General features: G+C 54.3%; 1 protein-coding gene across 1 annotated transcript; it reads right to left on the bottom strand.

The window, feature by feature from the left end:
• Positions 1–927: 927 nt before the first annotated feature.
• On the bottom strand, positions 928–15,233 carry TWF2 (twinfilin actin binding protein 2). The gene is given in 12 exon segments (XM_018068563.3): positions 928–2,351; positions 2,529–2,650; positions 2,983–3,133; positions 3,228–3,353; positions 4,070–4,126; positions 4,576–4,656; positions 4,659–4,763; positions 7,267–7,281; positions 8,401–8,505; positions 9,302–9,397; positions 10,868–11,046; positions 15,087–15,233. Coding segments are annotated over 12 exon segments (1,302 nt in total). The 5' UTR covers positions 15,184–15,233; the 3' UTR covers positions 928–2,183.
• Between the last annotated feature and the right edge of the window lie 6,286 nt (positions 15,234–21,519).

Genomic DNA, 21,519 nt, shown 5'->3' with positions numbered 1-21,519 from the left:
ATTATGTTTTCTAGCCAGCTTTTCAAATCATCCATCTCATCTTGGGCACAGAGAGTAAAGCTGAGACACAGCACAGCCCTGGCCTGGTGCAAGCTCCACTAGGCTGGTTGAAGAGCACATTCAGGGCCAGGGCTGTGCCAGCACAGCACACAGGGAATCTTTCCCCTGGAAGAACTGCTCAGGACACCATAATAAATAAATAAATAAAAAAAACCAGGTATCTAAATTGCAGCCAAGATCCTCTGGGCAAGGAGAGGGGAGGCTGTGTCACAAGCCAGGGCATGCTTCCTTGCTTCTCCATCAGGACCCACTGTTCAGAAATTTAGGACATGCAGCCCAGCTGGAGGTCCAAGATTTGGGCTGTTGTTTTTTTTTTAGATGCTGAAGATCTCTGGTAGGGTGGCTGCTTGCCACCAAGGAAGATGTGGGGTCCAACTCCCCTCCCAGGAGCCTGGGAACCTCTGCCTTGCCCTGGCTGAGGAGTGGGAGAACTGGGAGCCTGGGATGTGGGCAGACCCCATTGCCCTCCCAACTCTTCTCTTGGCTCTGCATCCTCCTGCTTTCTCTCCCTATGGCCAGGCAGGTGTTTATCCCAGGCAAGAGAACAGCCTTGCAAAATCCTCACCGGCCATGAAAAATGGAAAGCTGGGCTGAGCAGGGATGCTGCCTCCTGCAGCTGGCTCTGGCTCTGGGCATTACTGGAGTGGTCGAGCATCAAAACCCCTGCCAGACATTGAAGGATTGTCCCAGACGTCTGCATTTAAGTGTCAATGTCCTTGGGAGTGGTGAGGGCTGGATGCAGCCATGGCAGGCAGGCTGTGAGAGCTGCTGGTTCCCAACGTCCAAGGAGTTTTCTTTGCAGCTCCAGAGCCCACTGCTACTAAATGCCCAAAGCTGGGGAACCCAGGGGACTTCCAAAGAGCATCAGACTGTTTTAAAAATACTTTATTCTTTAGAAAATACAGCGTTCAGTACAGTGTGTGCTCTGCTCCCCCCAGCTTCAACCCCCTGACTCCGCCGAGGCCAAGGCAACATCGGCACGTTCACCCCACAGCTGGAAAGCAGAGGGCAGGTTTCACCGACCCCCTTTCCATCCTCCCAGGGAGGAAGGCGGCTCTCAAGCCCTCACTGGAACCCAGCAGCAAGGTGCTCTCCCCCAGACCCCCAGCACAGCCCAAATCACAGTGCCAAGCTCGGCCCGTGGAGCCCTTGGTGGCTGGGGACGTCTGCAGGGGGCACACAGGGGCTGTCATGCTTCCTCACATAAGGATTTGGGGTAGCCCATGTGATTATTAAGACATGGGGCTGCCCCAGCCCAGAGAGCCAGCTGAAAACCCGGGGGGTAACAGTGGGGGCTGGGGAACAGGGGGACCAGGGCTCAGGAGCCCCTCAGCTCCCATCCTAAACAGAGATGGGGCTGACTCAGGGCTGTAACAGATCCTTCTGAGGGGAAAAGCCTTACTGGGGCGGTTCAAAAAGGGGATGCAAACATCACTCAAAGGCAGAGTGACCTTTCTACAGGTCCAGGCTGAGCTTGGGACTCAGTGGGGAACTTCCACCTCCCGCTGCCTGGCTCTCTGCAGGGAGAAACTCCCACCCCGCTGGAAGCAAAGCCCACCCTACAGGAAGGGGTCCTGCCCACACCCCGAGGGGGTGCAGGATCACTCCAGGCCTGGGGCAGGGGGGCTGTACACACCAAGAGCAGGACAGGGGAACAAAGTCTGGGGGAGCAGGGAAATAAGCCTTTTCTCTCTTCAAACAGGAATCCCCAACGCCACCCCCTTCCCTTTGCATAGAGCAGCTTTCAGGTGAGCGTGCCCTTCAGTCCCCCAGGGACTGAAGTCCCCAGGGAGAGCAGCAGCTGTGACCCCGGGGGGGACAGAGGCAAGGCTGGGGACATGGCCCTGCTGCTCCCTCCCTCCCCCGGCAGCCCCGGGGCTCGCACAAGGACGCGGGAAAGGAAACACCGACAGCCCTGAACCCTCCCCATTGCTCTGCCCCCAGGTGCAACAAGCCATCCTGATGTTTAAAAAAGGAATGAAACATAGGAAAAAAAAAAAAAAGGGAGGGGGGGAAAAAAAAAAAAAAAGGCTGAGATGGAGGGAAAGCTCCCCAGGTCAGCGCAGAGGAAGGTGGGCAGCGCGGCGGGGATGCTGTCCGTTCACCGCCCGGCCCTGCGGGATCTAACTGTCCTCGCCGTTCTCGCCCGGCCCCTTGATCAGCCGCTTCTGTCCCCGCTTGCCCACGGGCCCCTTGGGCTTGGCGAAGGCCTGCTTGAAGGCGTGCTGCTTGGGGTGCACCTCCTCGTACAGGAACTCCGCCGTCAGCTCCGCTCCGTCGTCGATCTCGATCTGCACCCGCAGCGGCAAAGGGAATTAGCGGCTCCCTTGGGGTTTGGCACGCGCCTTTGGGGCACACGACTCGCCCCCAAGCCCTCCAGAGGGGCTGGAGAAACGCTGCAGCACAGTCCCTTGCTGATGCCCAGCACGGGTCTTTGCTCCCTCGTCTCTGGGTGGGCTCGCACTTACCTTCTTGGCTATCTCCAGGCAAAATTCCTGCTCCACAGTGTCCAGCAACCGGCTCTTGCAGCTGGAGTAGAGCATGCGCTCCTTGATGCTGCACTTGTACCCAGGCATGGAGTAGATAAAGACTGCGAGAAGAGAGCAGGGCTTGGGGTGCTGCCCAGGCCTATGGCCAGGGTACACCAGCTGCATCCTACCCTGGTCACATCTCTTCCAGCCCCGAGAATCCCAGTTTATTCAGTGACAGAAGGTGAGCCATCCCATCCATCACCCCTCCTAAATCTCCCCTGTTATGCCTGTCATGCACTGGCCACCAAACCGCCCCCACAAATCCTCTGTGGCAGCACTCAAGGTCCCCTGCTGCACCATCCCTATCCCCATCCTTGCTTGCTCCCCATGTGAGCAATGGTCCAGGGAAAACAGGGACCCCCCCAGCCATCCCCAGTGCCAAGGCTCTCACCGACAGACTCCAGATAGTCTCCCTCATGTGAGTGCTTGTACAGGAAGAAATGGTAGCGAGCTGAGTCCTGGGGGATCCTCTTGGGCAGGTCAGCGATCTCTGTGGGGCTTGTGTGCACCAGGTCGATGGTCTCCCGCTCCAGATCCAGCTTCTGATGGACAGAGGGACGGGGGAGCAGACAGGAGTGAGAGATGGCAGCAAGAGGGAGGGAAGTGGGGCACAGAGGAGCCATGTGAGGGACCTACCAGCTGGATGTAGTTGATTTTCTTCTGCTTGAGTGCCTGGATGGCTTGCTGGGCATCCAGCTGCAGGGGGAAGGCCAGGCCCTGCAGTGTCTGGTGCTTGCTCTCCACACTGATCTCCGTCTTCACCTGGGGATGGAAACCACCTCGAGTGTCAGGGCACAGTGGCAAAGGGTGGGGAAGGGACAGAAAGGAAAACCAGCCAGTGCTGCAGCTAAAAGCTTCTCATCCAAGGAGCTTCCTGACACCCAGCTCACAGGGACTACAGCATTAAACTGCCAAAAGTCAGTCAGGCTGAGGATGGTGATGCTTGTCACTGTAGCACTGCTCTGGGAGATCACCTGGGCCCAGCCATGCACCCCTGCACCCCACACTGCACTCCCAGCAAAGACCAGCTCAAAACCAACGTTTCCCAGCGAGCCCCTGACAGGGATACTGCGACCAGTGCTGGCACATTTCCATCTCCAATCATCTCCAACTGCTACCCGTGTGACAGGGGGAGCCCTGAAATGACAGCGCTGAAATGACCAGTTGCACAGGTCCCCACCAGCAACCCACCCTCCTCAGTGAGTTTAACTGCAGCACACAGGCATTCCCTCCAACGCTGGAGCTGGGGAACTGGAGATCCACAGTTGGGAAAGATCCCAGACGCTGTTTTCCCCACAACCCCTGAGGCTGCTGCCTGTAACCCCTAGTCCAGGAGATCAAACCCCACTTCAAAGAGGGAAGAGAAAGAGATTGCAGAGACATGGCATCGCCCCGGGGTGCCTCCATCCAGCCACCACGGGGGTCCCTCACGGGGACTGGAGGGGAAGGGGGGTCAGGGCGCGGCGGGCACACCATACCTCCTCGGGGTCGGGGTACTCTACCAGCGATGGGCAGCAGCAACAGCCCCCCACCATCTGCCACAGAATACAGGGAGATGGCGTCACCCCGACGGCGGAGGAGCCCTTCCCACCTCAAGACCCCCTCCCAGGGAAACAGCCCAGCAGCTCTAACCCAGGTGCTCTGCAGCGAGCGTGGGTCCCTTTCCTTTGGGATCTGTTTCAGAGATTACGGATAGAGAGTCCAACCTTTATGGCTTTTTCTTTCTTCATTGCCCTCCCCCTGACAGAGAGAAGGAAGAAAAGTCAAGGCATGCCAAGAGAAATGCAGGAGTTTGAGCTGACATCTCAAAACCACTCGGCAGCACCGAAGTGGGTCTCTTTACAGGGCTGCCCTTTGTTACAGGGAGCCTCACATGGCACCCACACCCCTGGGGAACGATGTGCTTGGGTGCCCAGAGCAGAGCATGCAGAAAAACAATGCCAGGAGAAGGAAAACCGGGCATCAAGCAGGCAGAGCAGCCTACCATCTCGGTGCTCGAGTCTTGGGAACAGGAATCCTGCGAGCGTGGGGAGAGGAGACACACTGTCAACAGCACCCTGCGCAGGGATGGGGGGGTGTCTCGTGTGAAACAAGAAGGGGTGGGGGACACACGGACATGCCGGGAGGATGAAGCTGTACCATGTCCCTGCTGGAGGCCAGGGAAGGCCAGTCCTGGCAATGTGGGCAGGGAAAGCAGCAAAACATGACACAGGAGATGTCAGAGCTGGGGAGGAGTGGGAGGGAGCCTGGGCAGCCCTGCATGAAGTGTCTCTGCCAATGTGTCTGTGCAGAGCCTGTCCCTGCCCCATCTCCTGCTGGCTCCCCAGCTAGGGTGGCCCCAGCCCAGGGCTTGGAGGAGTTCCAGCATTTTCAGCAATAGATTTTGGGCTATGCCAAAGGTTTAGGAGGAAAAAAACGCCCAAAGCTCTATCAACACCAAGCACCCCGGAGGATGAGCAGGGTGTGAATGTGCAGCTCTTGGGAAAGGGAAATAATTGCTTAGATGGGCACAAAGTCCAGCTGACCTCCAGCTCTGCTGTCCTACCATCCCCTGGGATGCCATGGCACCAGCAAGGGCGGAAGGGAAAGCACACAGGGATTCAGGATGCACACAAGCTTGCCTGGTCCCACCCTGTGGAGAGGTGCAGCGCAAGGACATCACCACTGCCAACACCCCCAGACCCTCAGCTTTCTCTCCTGTAAATGTAAGGAGACTGGGAGGATTATAGCAGGACTGGAGAGAACTCAAGCTCCAACACAAAGCACACTGAGGTCCAAAAACACCACGAGATGGAACTTTGTCCTAGCAACATCAATTTCCCCATACCCCTCTGTATTTTCTACTCCTTCCCTTTTCAAAAACACAAAAAACTGGCTCCCTGAAACACTCCCCAGGGCACAGCCCAAGAGCCAAGCATGGGACTGCTGAGCATATGCCACATCCTGGCTGCCCAGCCTTGCTGGCAGCAGGCTTGCCTGCAGGGTCATTTTATATCCTTTAGGTTAGATTTTCCCCACCTCCTTCCTCACTCCTAGCATGGTGCTGACCTTGGTTAATGAGCACTTCTCTGTCTTATGGTGAAATCCTCATGGGAGGTCTCTGGCGAAGCCTCTGCTCTACCCACCCTCCAACATAGCCAATAATGACACCCCCTTCCACACTGCGATGGCCCCCCCACCTTTAGCTCCTTTTAATTCTCCTGCCCCCTCCCCCAGCCCCATCAGTGGGATATGCCTGGCTCCCCGCTGTGTTTCTGAACCTGCTACACCTCTAGAAAGACTCCCCACTCGTGGGTGTTAAGCTCAATGCAAAATTCAAAGCTGTTTCTTAGCCCACGGTCTGCTGACAACTCTCAGCTCAGCAAAGCTCGCATTTTCCAGCTATTTAAAAATATATATAGATATAAAGCAAATGGCAAATTTCCCTAAGCTCCCAAGCAGCTGTCAAGAAAGAGAGTATTTCACATCACCTCTGTCTATGCAGCCCTCAAACCACAGGGAAAGCTTGGCTCATCCAGCCTAAAACCTGCTTTCCCAAAGGCTGGGCACCTCCCTGGGGGACATGCAGCCCTGAGTCCATCCTTGCTCAGGGTCAAAGGCCACTGTGCCTGTCCTGAAGCTGCTGCCCTGCAGCCATGGCCTGCCCCTTCCTGCTTTGCTGCTGACCTTCCCTTCCCACCCCCCTCTGCACTTTCCCAGTGGCTGAGGAGGATCCCAGAGCGCTCCTGCCTGACGAGAAGCACAGCCATGTTCAGGGTGAAGACTGCCAACCTGTCCAGGGTCTCAGAAGTTTGTGAATCAACAATGCAAAAGAAGAGGGGAGCAGAGCCTCCAGCAGCAGCTCCAGGCAAGGGGCACAGCAAAGCACTTGTGAGCTGGTGGCTTTTAAAGAAACCATGTCCCTTGTGTCGCTTCCAAAATCCTGACAGACAGGTTGAACACAGGGGGATGTGCAGGGTCCTGGACTGCTAGGGGAGCTTGGGCAGACACACAGAGAGAGGTCAGTGCTGAGGTCTGGGACTGCCCTGGGCCCAAGTCCCAGGTCACTGCTGGCCCTGAACACTCACTCCTCCCACACGCTGGATCTGCTCCCCCAAAGGCAACTGCAACATGTAAGCACGTGGAAGGACCCTGTGCACCAGGTGCACACGTGTGCAGGGACCCTGCACGCTGCAGGCAAGGCTGGAGGCATCGCTGTACCGAGTGGGGGCTGCAGGTCATGAGCTGCTCCCATACAACCCCCTCGATCACAGCCCTCTGCTTTGCAGGGCTCCAGAAACTCGCTCCAAGCTGCATTTACTGAGAGTCCTGGGTTTCCCCATCCTGGGGACATCAGTGTGGCACCGAGCACCCAAACCACAGCTTGCACCACCTCCTGCTCCACGTGCAGGGCTGAGCTGGCACAACACCAACACGGAGACCCTTCACCCAGCATCGGCCACTTCCCACCTTTAAATCCACAGGCAAAAACACATCCATCTTCATCTCTTTCTAAATGTTGGTGATTGCTCCCCATGGTCCAGTCTGACACAGGAGACCATGTACCTTTAAAATAATCCCAAACAAACTAAACGGCAGCAGCATCTCCACCCAAGAGCTGCGTCCCACAAAGGCGAGGGAGGGAAGGAGAACACGGCAGGTCACCCGGAAAATGAGCACCACAAGCATTACTTACCTGGGCCACATGACTCTGTAAGACACAGCCCAACACCCCCCCAAAACTACTTAATCCCGCAGCACTGGCCAGACAAGGTGATGGCACAGACATCCCGAGGTGCCAAATGAGCTGCAGAGCCACCATCAGCACTTCTCTCTTCTCCAAGCATGGGAATCACCTTGGATCCCCCAGCACAAATCCTGCCCAACCCCTCCAGGCTGGGAGCTGGGATAACTCCACTGAGACCCATGGTGGGGACCACCCCTTAGTGGCATCTCCCAGACATCCCTCAACTTCACCACCCCCAGACCTGCTTTGGCAGGTGGAAACCTCCTGCCTCATCTTTGCCATTAATTAGTACTATCAGGCTGATTGGCTTCGTGTCTCCCAGGCATTTCCTGATCCACCCATGAGCCTCAAAGCCTCAGTGCAGGTGGAAGAGACAGATACTACTCTAGAGAGGAAGGCTTTCCATCAAAGGGAAATCCCCTCATCCCCAAAAAAATACTGCTTCCAGGTGGTCTTCCCACCCAGTGATCCAACCCCCCTCCCTGCCTCAGTGTTTCACTCAAGAGGTTGGCATGAATGCCGTGAATGTCAGCAGGGAGATGACGGTGTTACAGCCTTTTCTGCCCCCAGCCCCACCCCGTGACACTTCCACATCCTCTCCAGCATGTAAGCCCCCAAATTTAGGCTAAGATCTGTATTTCTTGGGACAGCATCCCTCATATTTATAGCCATAGAGGAAGAGCATGGGAGAGGATGCTGCTGCAGCCCAAAGATAAGCCTGAATTCTTACTGCTTCCCCCACGACTTCAAACTCAGCGCTGGCTTTTGCCCCAATACTCAGAGGTTAGAGACTGCTGCCTGTTTTCAGCCCTAAACCATCTTCTGACTGCCAGCAAAATGCAGTCCTGAGCTCATGTTCAAGGAAAAAAAAACAAGTGTAAATTCCTCTTTATGCCACCACAGTTTGACTGTGAGGAGGCTTGGTCACCTTGGCAAGGGCGAGAACAGGTTAAACTGCAGAGGTACAAGGGAGCAAAGTAAAAGTGAGCCATCCCTTCTAGCTGAATGCTCATTCCCTGCATCCCACATCCCTTCATGCTCAGAGGGTCTCAAATTCCTCTCCTGGGGCTGCTGGACACCCACCTCGTTGATGCGGATCTGCTGGAGCTCCTGCTCGGCTGCGGTCAGTGGGGCTGGGGCAGAGCTGGAGGACACATGCTTTTGGTAACCACTCAGGGACACGTCCTCCTGCAGACACAGGGACAGGGAGACACATCAGGGGTGGTTATCAGGATGCACCCCTAGCCTTGAGGTAAGTCTGAGCAACCCAGTGGGTCTTGGGCTCCCTCCTTACCAGGAGGATCAACCTGAGTAGTGCTCTTGGATGGTTCCAAGCAAATCCCACATTTGATTTTAAACAGTGTCCATGACTGCTTGTGCCTGTTCAGACCACCCTGCTCCTCCCCAGGCACCTGTAGCTGTGGCAAAGTGACTCTTCCAGCTGATTAACAGAGCTCATGAGCATGGAAGTAAGAAGAAAAGGCAGAGCCCACAGCCCGGGAGCAGCAGAGCGGGGCCCCAGAGCAGAGGGGGAATCTTCTGGAGCAGAGTAGGGATCTCCCTGGCTCCCACCAGCACCAGAAGCCCCAGCAGGACTGATGCCCAGGAGGCCCTAGCTGTGCAGCTCCTTCTGCCCATAGAAGAGAAGGAGAAACCTCCATCCAAGGAGGAGGGATAACCCTGGCACACAGGCAGCTGCTGGAGTGACACTGCCACCACCTGGTGCTTCTCCCACTCAGTGTAAAGCTCCACATCTTGGAGCCTTCCTCCCACCTCTTCCACGGTCTCTATCACAGACCACAGCCATGTAGGCAGGAGAAGGTGGCAGTGGCCACCCAGGAGACTAAAGCAGCGTGAGGAACCAACCTCTGTGCTGTTCCAGCACCCCACATCCCACCATCCCAGCACTGAGCCCGGGGTAGGCTGCTGACACTCAAAAGTTTCAAAAGGACCCAAAAGGCTGCACCAGGAACCACCACCATACCTTCACTGTGCCAAACATCTCGTCCTTTATGTGCCCCCCTCCAAACTCCTTCTTCACCGTGGCTCTGGTGGCAGCGTAGAGCATCTTCAGCCGGACCTGCCGGGGAGAGGGGCGGCAGCGCCGTCACAGAGGGGCACAGGGCAGCAGGGAGGTGCCCAGCGCTCACAGACACCATCCCACCACCAGCTCCACAAACATCAGCCCTCCTGGGAGCAACCACCCAGTTTCCAGCTCAGTCTGATTTCTAATGGCAGCATCCCTGAGTGGGGAGCAGGCGGGAAAACCCATCAGCACTATTTCCAGGGCTGCCGGCGCCTGGCGCAGCCTTGCCAAGCACAGCCCACAATCCCACAGTTTATTCCATGCTTTGCTTTCCAATCCCTGAGCTCCAGTGTGCCATTTCTCACCCACACCTGGGTTGGAGGAGGTGCAAATACCACTGGAGCCACTTAAAAGTGACTTTTGCCTTTGGCACTTCTATTGCCTCGCTCTGCAACACGCAGGGAAGAGCTTTGGCAGGTGCTCCTGGGCACAGTGTGCTTTTGCAATAAGACCCTCTGTGGTTTGTTGAAAGATATTTATATTTAAAATATATATTATTATATAGACACATGTATATATACATGTATACATACACACACATATAAAATTAGATATTATATCATTTTATTATAATTGTATATACATGGGTGTATACATATATGTGTGCATATATAATAATACTTAATTGTTAGATAGGAACTGCAGTGGGTATTTTTATATATGCATGTTATAATATACAAAATAATATATATTGCATATATTTGTGTGTGTATATATATTTATATATATGACAAGTGCATGTATTAACATGGCAGTAAATCTATATAGCATAAAGATTATATAAAATATATAATAAGTATATATATAAGTATATATGTGTGTGTATATATATATGCACATATGTGTGTGTATATACATGCACACATATATATGTATACAGATGGCAAGCACACATGTTAACACAGCAGTAAATGTCAGGCCCACCAAAAGCCCGTTCTGGAGACGTGCTCAACAGGATGGCATTTTCCAAGCCATATTGCTGACATCCTCTAAACCTGCCTCTCATCCAGCAGCCCTTTTTTGCCCAATCTCCAGCACCAGATTTTGGAGCCAGGCCTGGAGAAGGGCTGGCAGCCACTCCTTCAGCAGAGCAGGGCCAGGCTGGAGGCAACTCAGTGCCAGTGCTGGCTCTTCCCAGCAATGCCTTTGGCCAGAGCCACGGTGGGATGTCTCCATCCTGGCCCTGTGGTCCATACTGCTCCCCCCTCTACATCCCAGCCCTGTCACCTCCTCAGGCAAAGAGGACAGAGACACAGTCCCAGTGCATCTCATCGTGTCTTAAAAAATTCCCCCATCCTCAAAGCAGTCTCCGCTTCTTAACCCAGGCACAGTGATGGAGGGTGTGAATGCTCCTCCTCACCCCCAGAGCAAAAGTCACCTTGGCCACCATCTCCTCCCCCCTGCACCTCCCAGAGCAGGTCCGTGTCCCCCTGCTGGGGTGTCACAGCCCAGCACGGAGCTCACCGGGGAGCTGTCGGGGGACCAGGAGATGAAGAGCCACTCGTATCCCTGGGCGTTCTGGCTGTCCAGGCGGTACAGCACATAGCACGGCTGCTGCTCGTCCAGCAGGGGCAGCACGAAGGGATCGTAGTCAGCGTCCCAGCGCCGGGACAGCTCTTTGTGGGCTCCCAGCACGAGCTGTTCTGGAAGGAAAAGACAGAGAAGGGGGTGTTAGATGAAGGCAAGGCTCACTCTGCAGGACCAGACGGTGGCTCGCCCAAGGGTTCACTGCAGCTCCAGCACCAACGATGCCATCCTGCAGAAAAACACTGTGACCTGGAGCCACATGCAGCAGTGTACACCCCCAGGTGTGACCCCCCAGGAGATGCCATTGGGGCTGTGGCTGCTTTGGAGGGGCTGGTTTTCTGCCAGCATCCCACTGCCTCCTCTCAACCATCTCCTCCCCTCCAGTGCTCCTCATTGCCGAGGTCTCCTCTCTGGTGATCACCTGTGGCCTCCTTCCCCTCTGCTCCCTCCAATTGAGTAGTTCTCAACCATCCCTTCTTGCTCACAGGGGAACATGAGACTTCTCCAATCCCACCTGGGAAGCTCTAGGAGCACTATAATATCTCACCAGGGACACACCAGCATTTGGGGTGCTGAGAAAAATAAGGGTCTCATTGCAAAATCCACCACCATGAGCCAAAGCTGCTCACATCAGATTCCCTTAACCACAGAGGGGACAAAATGAGAGCTGACACCCAAAGCCTATGTCTGTGGAAATCAGGGGTGTCCCAGAGACCCCAGCCTGGGGTCTCTGCCAGGAGAGACCCAACCTCTGGAAGTAACCTAAGTATTTCACACACGTGGCAGCATCTCAAGTACCTGGAGGGTATTTTTTCAGCTGCTACACAAGTGGCAGTGGGGCTGGGAGCCCTGTGAGCTGGGCACTGCTCAGCTGAGATTTAAACACTGGAGCAGGCATCCTACAGACATAAAACCCACCCCCTGGTGAGGGTCAAACCAAGCTTTGGGATGGCTGAATGGAAAAGTGTTGGCACTGGAGACGATTAGTGTAGGTTGCTGGAAAACAGCCTGTATTTTTATTCCATTTGTAGATGTAGAAAGGTCTGGGGGAAGATTATGGGACTCAGAACAAGATCTAGGAAAATCTGGAGGTGCCAAAGCAAATGAACTAGGGCCTTGAACAATTGGCACTTGAGGGGATGCTTGGCCTGGCACGTGCCCTGCCTGGACCTCTGCCCACAGCCCTGCTGCCCACTGGGAGCCAGGGAGCCCCTTGGCTGGGGCACAGCCCTCTCCCAACCCATTCAGGCCAGCAGCTCTAAATCCCATGGCAGGGAAATTTAAAAAAAAAATAGTTGAGGAATAAAGGGTTTGGAAGGAATTACTCTCATCCCTCCTTCCCACCCAAGCAGGACATTCCTGAAGACAGCAGTGCAGCCCTTCCCTGCCCAGTGCCACCCTGGCATCTGCCATCACACACTGAATCCAGTTATTTGAGCATGGGTAGCACAAGTTACCAGTTCAGTAAGAAGGACAGCAGAGAACAAGGTGCTGGAAATATTTTACCTTCAACAAAACTACCTGTTTGGAGAAAGAAGCATAAAAACTTCCATGTACCCCTAAAATAAGCACAAAGCTCTGCAAATAGATTTGTGCATCACAAAGGCCTGGGATCCCAAAGAGACTGCAGGAATTTCACCTGGCCAAACCCACTGGCAGCTCGTGGGTATCTCTGTCTGCAACACATACCAACACCTCACGCAATCGGTGCTGAGTCACCCCAGGCTATTCCCGGGATGTGACTAAGCCGGACCCCGGCTGTGCTGCCGTGAGCTGGCAGCCTCCAACTTTCCCCTAGGCTCTTTGCAGTTCTGCTCAATCCACTCAGGGCCAAATTTTTCTCCTTGGGAAGAGTCAGGAAACTCGAAGCAACCGCCCTTCAGCAAAGCATCATCGTCGGCACTGGCTCTTTCAGGCGCCGCTTCTGCTGGGAGCTGCTGCTAGAAAAGCAGAGCTGGGAGTGTTTCTGGCCCTCAAGGTGCCCCCAGCACTCACTGCACACAGGCTGCCTCACTCTGAAATGCCTAACAAGGAAGCTCTGCCTTCAGCTCTGGTGGGTGCCAGGGGGGGACAGCACAGGAGCTCCAATCTGCAAAGCTCAGTGCACAACAGCACTCAAGTGTAAAGATTGGCACCCAACAGGGAAGTCCACAAAGTCAACCTTGTCCAGAATCCTGTTGACAGTGAGAAGCAGAGCATCATCTAAAAACACGTTGAACCACAAGCTGTTCTTATGCCAGCAAACTGCTGCTGAGCCTTGGTGCACATCCTGCTCTCCCAGTCCTCCTCCATCCAGCCTTAGCTTTTCCCAGTAGGTCTCCAAAGGCAGCATCAGCTCAAATCACTCCAAAGGGCTGCTCAGCCATAGATGTGGCTTTGGGAATGCCTAGACACAGAGCATCAGCCATAAGGCTCCTTGCACCATCTTCCTCTCCTTCTACCCGCTGCTGCCTGCTCCGAAATGCACTGAGACAAATGCCCAGCAGGGCACAAGGTTTGATGCAAGCCATCAAACAAAGATGGAGGCTCCTCTTCCTCATCCCCTGTTCAGGCAGGGCAGCTGGCACATCTTTCACAGCCAGCTTGGGACACATCTCTTCCAGGACCAGCATGGTGGAGTCCCTCTATCTGGCTGTGACATCTGCCTGGACACTCATTACTGCCCAAAGGTCCATCTCCAGGGGGTACCAGTGGGCTGATCTTCCCTGTGTTACAGAAGAGTGGTGGCCCAGAGAGGCCAAGCGCCTTGTCCCTGAGTCAGGCTGGTGGGACCACCACCACCTTGTCCACAACAGTTCAAGCCCTTTGGCAGAGAGGTGCTCCCACCAATTCTCCTTCCTCCTGCCTCCCCACAGGAGCCTCAGGCTCTGCTGCACCCCAGAAGCTTCTGGAGGCACCCAAGTGCCTCCAGAGCTGCCCATGGCTCGTCCAGGCCAGGGAAAAGTAGCTGGCAGAGTGGGAGAGCTGGACTGTGAAGCACAAAACACTGCCAGGTGAGGATGGTCCATGAAGCTGCCACTGCCACATCGGACATATAAATATACCCTATTTATCCTCAGCAGAGATGGTAGAACATGTTTTCCATTGATGATAAAACATCTCACTTGCTGGTGTCACCAGCCACAACCCAAAGCCTAAGATCAGGCTTAGGGACATCCATGAATTGTGTTATCCTAACACAAACCTGACTCCCATTTTTTAAAAGCAAAAGAAGGTGAGAGTGCAAAATTGTTGTCAAAGATGCTCCCAAGAAACAATGTGGATGTCTCATCCCACCACACAGGGACCTGGCTGAGGACAAAGCCAAAACAGCTGAACCTGCTGTAGCCCCAGTGCTGTGTCCCTTCAAGTGGCATTTTAAGTCTTGCTGCTCTTCCGAACGGGGTTTTGCAGCCACTCCAAAGGTCACTGTGGGCTCCTTACGACCACATCCACCTCAGTATTTGTGGCATGGTCCTGGTGGCCCACCAAGGGAGGTGGTGACAGCAGCTTGGCAGGGCATTAATGTCCCTGCTGCAGGAGAAACAAGTCATTCATATGCAATTGTATGAGGCCGAGGTGATGGAAAACCTACACCACAGTGGCTCCCCGCTGGGATGTTCAATCAGTGCTTTGCTCCACTCACTAGACAGATGTAGAGGCCCCCCAAAGGCACCTTCCCATGGGACAAACACAGGCAGGTTGGTGCCACCTGCATCCTGGGCTAGGGGCAGTTGCATGAGATGGGATGGCTTTCTGAGTGTAGCATCCCTTGTGGGAGGAAACTGGGGCCTGTGCATCAGGCCTGTGCATCACCCCCAACAAAGGTCCCATGGTCCCTGCAGCAGTTTGTCACAGGGTTCCCATCACAATTCCACACAAGAGCAGCAAAAGCCCCCCAGAGCCCAGCACAGATCCTGGACACCAGTGCTGCTCTGCTGGCAAAGTCACTGCTCCCCACAGGAGCTGCCCCAGGGCTCCAATAGCTGCTCACCAGCACAGCCAGATTTTGGGCTTGTATTTCAGGTCTGGGCTACCACGTGCCAGGAAACCCCAGCAGCATTTTCCCTGAGGTTTCCAAAAACACGAGCTGGCACCACAGTGGTGAATAGGAGAGGAGGAGAGGAAACAGAGAACAGACATGGTGTAAATCAAAGCACTTAAAAACAAGACTTACCATCCTCGATGACGACCTTGATGAGCCGAACTGAACCGTTCCGGGCTTTGGCAAAAAAGTCCCTTAATTCTGTGGTGGCTGAAAGAACCAGAAACATCGTGATCAGATTTAGCAATCAAAGGAGGTGCTGGGCTCTCGGTGACTGACCAGGGAAGGGATTGACTTGGCAGGATAGAAATTTAAAATTTTTTTGTGAAAAAATTAAATCTCTGGTGCCAAAAAATAATTATAATAAAAAAATAATAGCAAAAAGCCCAAAAAGCTGGGAGTAAAGTGCTGCGTCTCCCTGAGGTGTCACGGTTAAATAGCAGCTGGGAGCACATGTGATCCAGAGAACCTGATACTTGGCCTGGGTGAACATAATCACCCAAATTTAGATGATGGCTTGGCCAATGCAGGCAGGGAGAGCTCAAGTGACAAGCTGATTCGCTTTTCAGAGTGGCGGGGTTTGCATAGTAGGGGTGGTTGGAAGATGTCCCCACAGGCTGTGACATCCCGGGCTTGTGACAGGCGGCAGGATGCTGCTCCCGAGCGGCTGGGAACCAGCACAGCTCCAAACTGGAGACACTGGTTTGAAGCTGAGCCCTGGGGAAGGGAAAGGCAATAGCCCCAGGGTTTTGCTCCAGAGCCAGCAGGGCTTTGATTGCACAAGGCTTTTGGGAAGCGTTTAGGGGAGCCACCTCCCTGCTCATCCCCCATCCCTGAGACCGGGCAATGGCAACCAGTCTTCAGCATCCTTCCAGGAGGCAATTGGAGGCAGTGGATATCAAAGGAGCAGCCCATAGCCAGCATGGGAGGCTTCATCTTCCCACCCTGAAAGCATTACTGGTACAGAGCTCCCCATCCCACCCAGGACATGCTGTCTGTGAAGGCAATGCTCAGGCCACAGGCCTGCAGGGGCCAACCCCCCGATAAGGAACATCTCCCAGGCCAGATCCCCCTGAAATCCCTTCAGTTACACACCCAAGCCCTTTGCTGGATGCAGCCATGCAGCCAAGGGGGTCCTGTGAATTCAAAGCCGCTGCACTTGTTAGAAATACTAAAGAAAGTGGCACTGCAAAGATTAGAGAGCTGGGCAGATGCCCCTCAGTCCACGCCAGGATCCGTGCTCAGTTCCCATCAGCAGCCCCCTGCTCCTGGTGCCTTGCTGTGCTACCTGCCCATTACTGACGGCTGCACCAAAGCAGCCAGCAGCAGGAGGGAACCCTGCTTGGGTCCCTGGAGCCTGAGAGCATCCTTGGTCAATGCACTTTGCAAAGGAAGCCATCCCTACATCAGTTGGAAAGGTGCAGTGGTGGGACGTGCCACAGCAAGGGCTGTATCCATTCAGGTTCAGTCCCTCCAGCAGTGGGTTGGCACAGCCCCAGCATCACCACAGGAGGAGCCTCAACATTACTCAGCACCCACCCAAGGGACATGGTGGCCAAGGACTGTCACACAGCAGTGCCCTCTGTCCCCTGGAGCCACACCCTGGGCTGAGGCACTGCCCGCAGCTCTCCCAGCAACGAGGGAGAAGGAATCCCTGGGGTGCCCCCAGGAAACTCCTGCCTGTCCCCCACAAGTGACACTTCTGCGATGCATTTGCCCCACCAGCTCCAAGCCTGCCATGGTCAGAGGCCCAGATGGCTTCCCCTCCCATGGAGAGAAGAGGCACACATGAGGAAGAGTTTCCAGGCTGGTTCCCTGCAGGCAGCAGTGCTCCCATACAAACCCAGAGAAGCCATTCCAACAGGACCCTGTGGGAACAGGCACACAGACACCCCAGTGAAGGCACATCACTCCTTAATGGCATTTTAGGGGCCACTCAGGTGGTTTGCTGGCGTAATCCCACCACAAGCAAACCACCCTTCTCCCTCCACCAGCATCAAGGCATGTAGCTCTCCCAGTTCCCAGAGCAGACCTTCACCCTCTCCCAGTGCCAGCTGGGAGCTCAGCCTGCTCCTGCTGTGCCCAACCAAGGATATTCCGATATTTTTAGCCCCTTTCTCTGTTGAGAGTGGCTGTTTCCTTCTGGCAGCATCTGTGGTTACAGCAAACACACGAGGCGGAAGAGGAAGAGAAAGAGAGACATTTATACACCCAGGAAACCTCGGGCAGGAGACAAAAGCTCCTAACAAGCATTAAGTTTCACCAATTCCTGTTAAACTGCCAAAATGGGAGAGAATAACATCCGTCTTGGATGTTTCTACAGCATCAGCTTTGGGGAAGAAACAGGAAAGTTCTGCAGCACTAACCGGCTTGCAAATCCCTCCAGCCTGACCTCATCCTTCCCAGAACCCGAGGGCATGTGGGGGGTGTGGAAAATCAGGAGTCTGGGCAAATGCAACCTGCTAGCCCACTTGGGAACCCTAGGAGTGCCCTGAAGTGTTGGATCAATGGCTGGAATGATTGACAGTTGAGTGATTGACAAGTGATGACCAAGAGCTGGGACCTGTGTAGTAAGGTACAGAAGGGTTGAAGGGGATGAGGAAAAGCTTGGATGCTGCCAGACAAGCCCAGTGCACCATAGGAAATACCACAAGGTCTGCCAAGGAGGAAGACTATTTCCAGAGGAGACAGCAGCAAAAAAAAAAAAAAAGAAATCTCAGAGGGGGCTTCCAAGTTTTAAATCTGCTGAAATAAATAAAAAAAAAAAGCAATTTTCATTTAAATCAAAAAAAATCACCAGGGTGTCTTCAACGTCCCCTTTTGCCTCTCATGACGCAGTTCCAAGAGACAGTGAGGAGGGAGAGGAATAAACCAGCGAAGGTTTGAGCATGAGCTTGGCAAGTGTTTCATTACGATTTAATTGGCACAGCAGACTTGATGAGATGGCTCACGTGCCTGAAATATCAATACAGAAGTCCACAGCTGGCTCTGGAAGAAAGGCAGGGAAGAGACTTCACCCTGGAGATGGTACCTCTGCCACATGGCATCTCCCTGCCCAGAAGTGTCCAGGACACAACTCAAGGGCTGAAAAACCCACACGTGGGGAAACCATAAAAAACAGGGAAAGGAAGGTGCAATAGGGCAGAGGACTGGAGGGGACCCACACATCCAACTGACCCTCTAGACATGGGTTCCTGGAAAATCCTGGAACAAATAATCCAGAAACAAACTCAAGCTGGGCTACAGCCTGTGTTGATCTACTGAGACCAAATTGCATGAGATCCCTCACGCTTTTTCCAGCAGAGCCACAGACCTGTGGGCTTCAGGGGTCTCAGCTCTGGTTCTAAATGTCTCAAGCCAGCTTAGAAAACATGGGGGTGGTGAACCTCTATGGCATGGACACAAAACCGCATGGATAACTCACTCAGGGAGGGATCAGAGGTTGGATCCAGCAAGGTCTCCTGGGGACCTGTGGTGGGTCCAGGTTTGTCCACATTTCCATGAACACTTCTGGCAGCTGCAGTAGTGCTTCCTGCAGCTGTAAGGTGGGAAGCTAGAGGAGATGCAAGCACACGCTGGAGAAAAATTCACCGTTCTTTCAGGAGACTGGAGAAATGGGCTGGGAAAAAAAGAAATAGGATAAAACTCAATAGAAAGCCAAGAACAGTAACTAGGGGAAGGCCCAGCTACGATGATGCAGGGCAGGGTCCAGCAGCTCCAGAGAAGAGAGGTGGGTCACAAGCCAAGTTCAGGTTAGTTGCTTCACGTTGTGGCAGGCAAAGTCATTCGTGAAGGCACGAACAAGAGCATGACCGTGTTATTTGGTGCTGACAAGGCTGCAGGCACAGCAGGAACAGCACATCCAGGCTCAGCATCGTGCAAGGAGCAAGGCACAGCACAGACAGCACCTGTGCCAGAAGGCACAGCGTGTGGGAGAAACCAAAGGAACTGGAGCTGGTCAGCCCAGAGCAGAGAAGAAAAATCATTTGTACTGGTTTTCCAGCCAGAAACATCAGGTCCCACCTCGGCATTTGGGAAATCTCGTGATGAGGGTGATCAAACCCTGGGAAAGACAGACACCAAGTATCCATTCCTGCCCTGAAAAACTGCCAGAAATGCTGCTGGGATGTTGCTGCTTTGAGGCAGGGTGAGCTTGGTGGCATCTGAGGAACCTTCTGGCCTTTCTACAAGGCAGCCCTGCTGTCCACCCTCCTGACAGACATGATGGGCACAAGCACCTCTGCCTCCTCAGCCACCCACCCAGCCCAAAATCTCCTCCAGCCACTGAGTCGTGCAGCACCTCCCTCTCCCTCTTGTTCGTAGGCTGCAGATGAGTTGTCCCCTACTCATGAGCCACCTGCACTTAGCAGCCTGCTAACAGCGTGTCCCAGGTCTCCTTGCACCATACAACCTCCCTGCCCAGTGACATCTGCCACCCATTTGGGATGGAGGGCTGAGCAGAGCCCTCAGCACCAGAGCACCCAGGCTGGGCAGCTCACGGCGTGGCAGGGAGGTGATGGTTTGGGCAGTGCTGGCCTTCAGGTGGCCCTGATCCTGCAGGCAAGCTGCCAGAGGACAATTGGAGCTTGTGGTGGGAAGGCACAGCGTTGCCTTCCCTCTGGCAGCACCGAGCAGGCACAGCCCAAAGCCTGAACCCCTGAGCTGGGGAAGCAGCAGGGCAGCCAGATCCTTGCACCTACTGCTCAGACGTGCTGTTGGCAGCCAGAGCAGACACTGCCCTGCCCTGGGATGTGCCCCTTTGGATCAGTCCCCAGGAGATTTCAACGCTGGGCTTGAGGCATCGTGCTTGCCTAAACTGCTGAAAGATGGTGCTTGCAGGTACCAGCCCATCAAACGCCGTTCCCAAATGGAGCCTTTTTCCGATGTTTACAGCCTCAATTAGCTTATCTGAGCAGAGCCGGGCTGTGAGGAGGCCGGAGGGGGAGAGAGGCACCCGGCAGTGATGACAGCCGTAGCCACAGCAACGGCCACTCTGTCCCTGGGGATGCCAGGGTGCCAGCGGAGCCGCCCATGCAATCCCCAGGGAAGCACCGCGGGGATGGGGATGGAGGCGACAGCCACGCTGCCTCCCCCGCGCCTCCCCCCCTCCATCCTGTTCGCTCGTCTGGGCAGCTACAGGTTTTTGCTTATTTGACCCTTCCCAATCCCCCCTCATCCCAGTGCCAGCACCCAGCTCCCAGATCAATAATACATGCTCCCTGAAACAGATGCCTCTCTCAATAACATCGAGCCACCTTGTCCTCCCCGATGGGAAACCCGAGCCCCCAGCCATCAATCTTTCATTCCCTGGACATAATCTTCAAGACGATGCCGCCCTAAGTGGCTGCTTCCCTTTCACTGTCCAGGGCACAAGCATGCCTGGGATGCAACAGGGAAACTCTGCCAAAAAAACCAGCCGCAAACCCGGGCAAAACTTGTCCAAGCTCCAGGGAGGCTTGGCCAGACAGAAGTCGAGATGCTGATGAATAAAACATTCATTATACCTGCACTACCCACGCCTTCCCTGCCCAGCCGCCTCTGCCCAGCTCCTGTCTGGGCGTCCAGGAAAGGGCACAACTGCAACAGGCACAAAACAGCTTCTGCTGCTGCTAAAATTCCTTCTTTTCAGTCTATCCTGGTGTAACTCCATCACACAGCCTGCTCAACCCGCTTGCTTGCAGGGAGCTTTGCTGCTGACGGACACGCATGGCCAGTTTAAGCGCTAAGAGGATTTTATTCCTCACCGTGGAAAAAAATAAATATGTCCTTGCATGGAATCTTTTCTGTGGGGAAAAAGCTACAGATGTCAGAAGAAAAATAGAAAGAAGGAAGGGAGGGAAAAAGAGGGCAAGAGAGGAAGGAGACAAGCAGAGCTTTTCTCCCGATTTTCTGTGGGGCTAGGCTGTATTCCTGCAGGATTTCACACGGATGGCTCCTGGTCTGTAGTGCAAATCCTGCCCAGAGACTTTGAGCCAACACCAGCCATTTGCTTCTCAACACCCGATTTTCCACATGGGTGCCCATGACCTGTCCTGTCTCCATTTTGCCACCTCAGATCGGAGTTATTTGGCCCTTCCCTTGCTCCAGGGTGGGCAGCACCCACCCTGCAGGCAGCATCAGTCGGATCCCAGAGCAAAGCAGTGGTGCCTGCAGAAGGAGCTGGTTGCTGTTGCTTTTCTCTGCCCAAGTAAAGCCACCAGTGGGAGCACTGGTTTGGGTACTGAGGGGAACAGAGGGCCAGGGATAGACCCTGGCAGTGATCTCATTGCATTTACAGTCTCTCACTGTACACTTTCTGAAGGATTTCCTGTCCCCCACCATTTTAGGTGTTTAAATTTAAGGGGTTTGACATCTCAGGGCGTTTGTCTGGTCTTCCATCCACACTTGCCCACCTGGTCATCCTGCCGTGCCATCCACTTGGATATAGGCCATTCCCTGAAGTGGGCATCAACCTCTGAGTTGGGTGTTGGCCCAAGAAAGGAGCTCACAAGCAGAGACTGGCTCCTCAAAACCATCCTTGCAGCAGTCTGGTGCCCTCTGTCCCCCATGGATAACAGGGGCCAGG

This window comes from Manacus vitellinus, unplaced genomic scaffold (assembly GCF_001715985.3).
Source record: "Manacus vitellinus isolate BGI_N305 unplaced genomic scaffold, ASM171598v3 scaffold_14_pilon, whole genome shotgun sequence".
NCBI lineage: Eukaryota > Metazoa > Chordata > Aves > Passeriformes > Pipridae > Manacus > Manacus vitellinus.
This window is presented reverse-complemented; position numbering and strand designations above follow the sequence as displayed.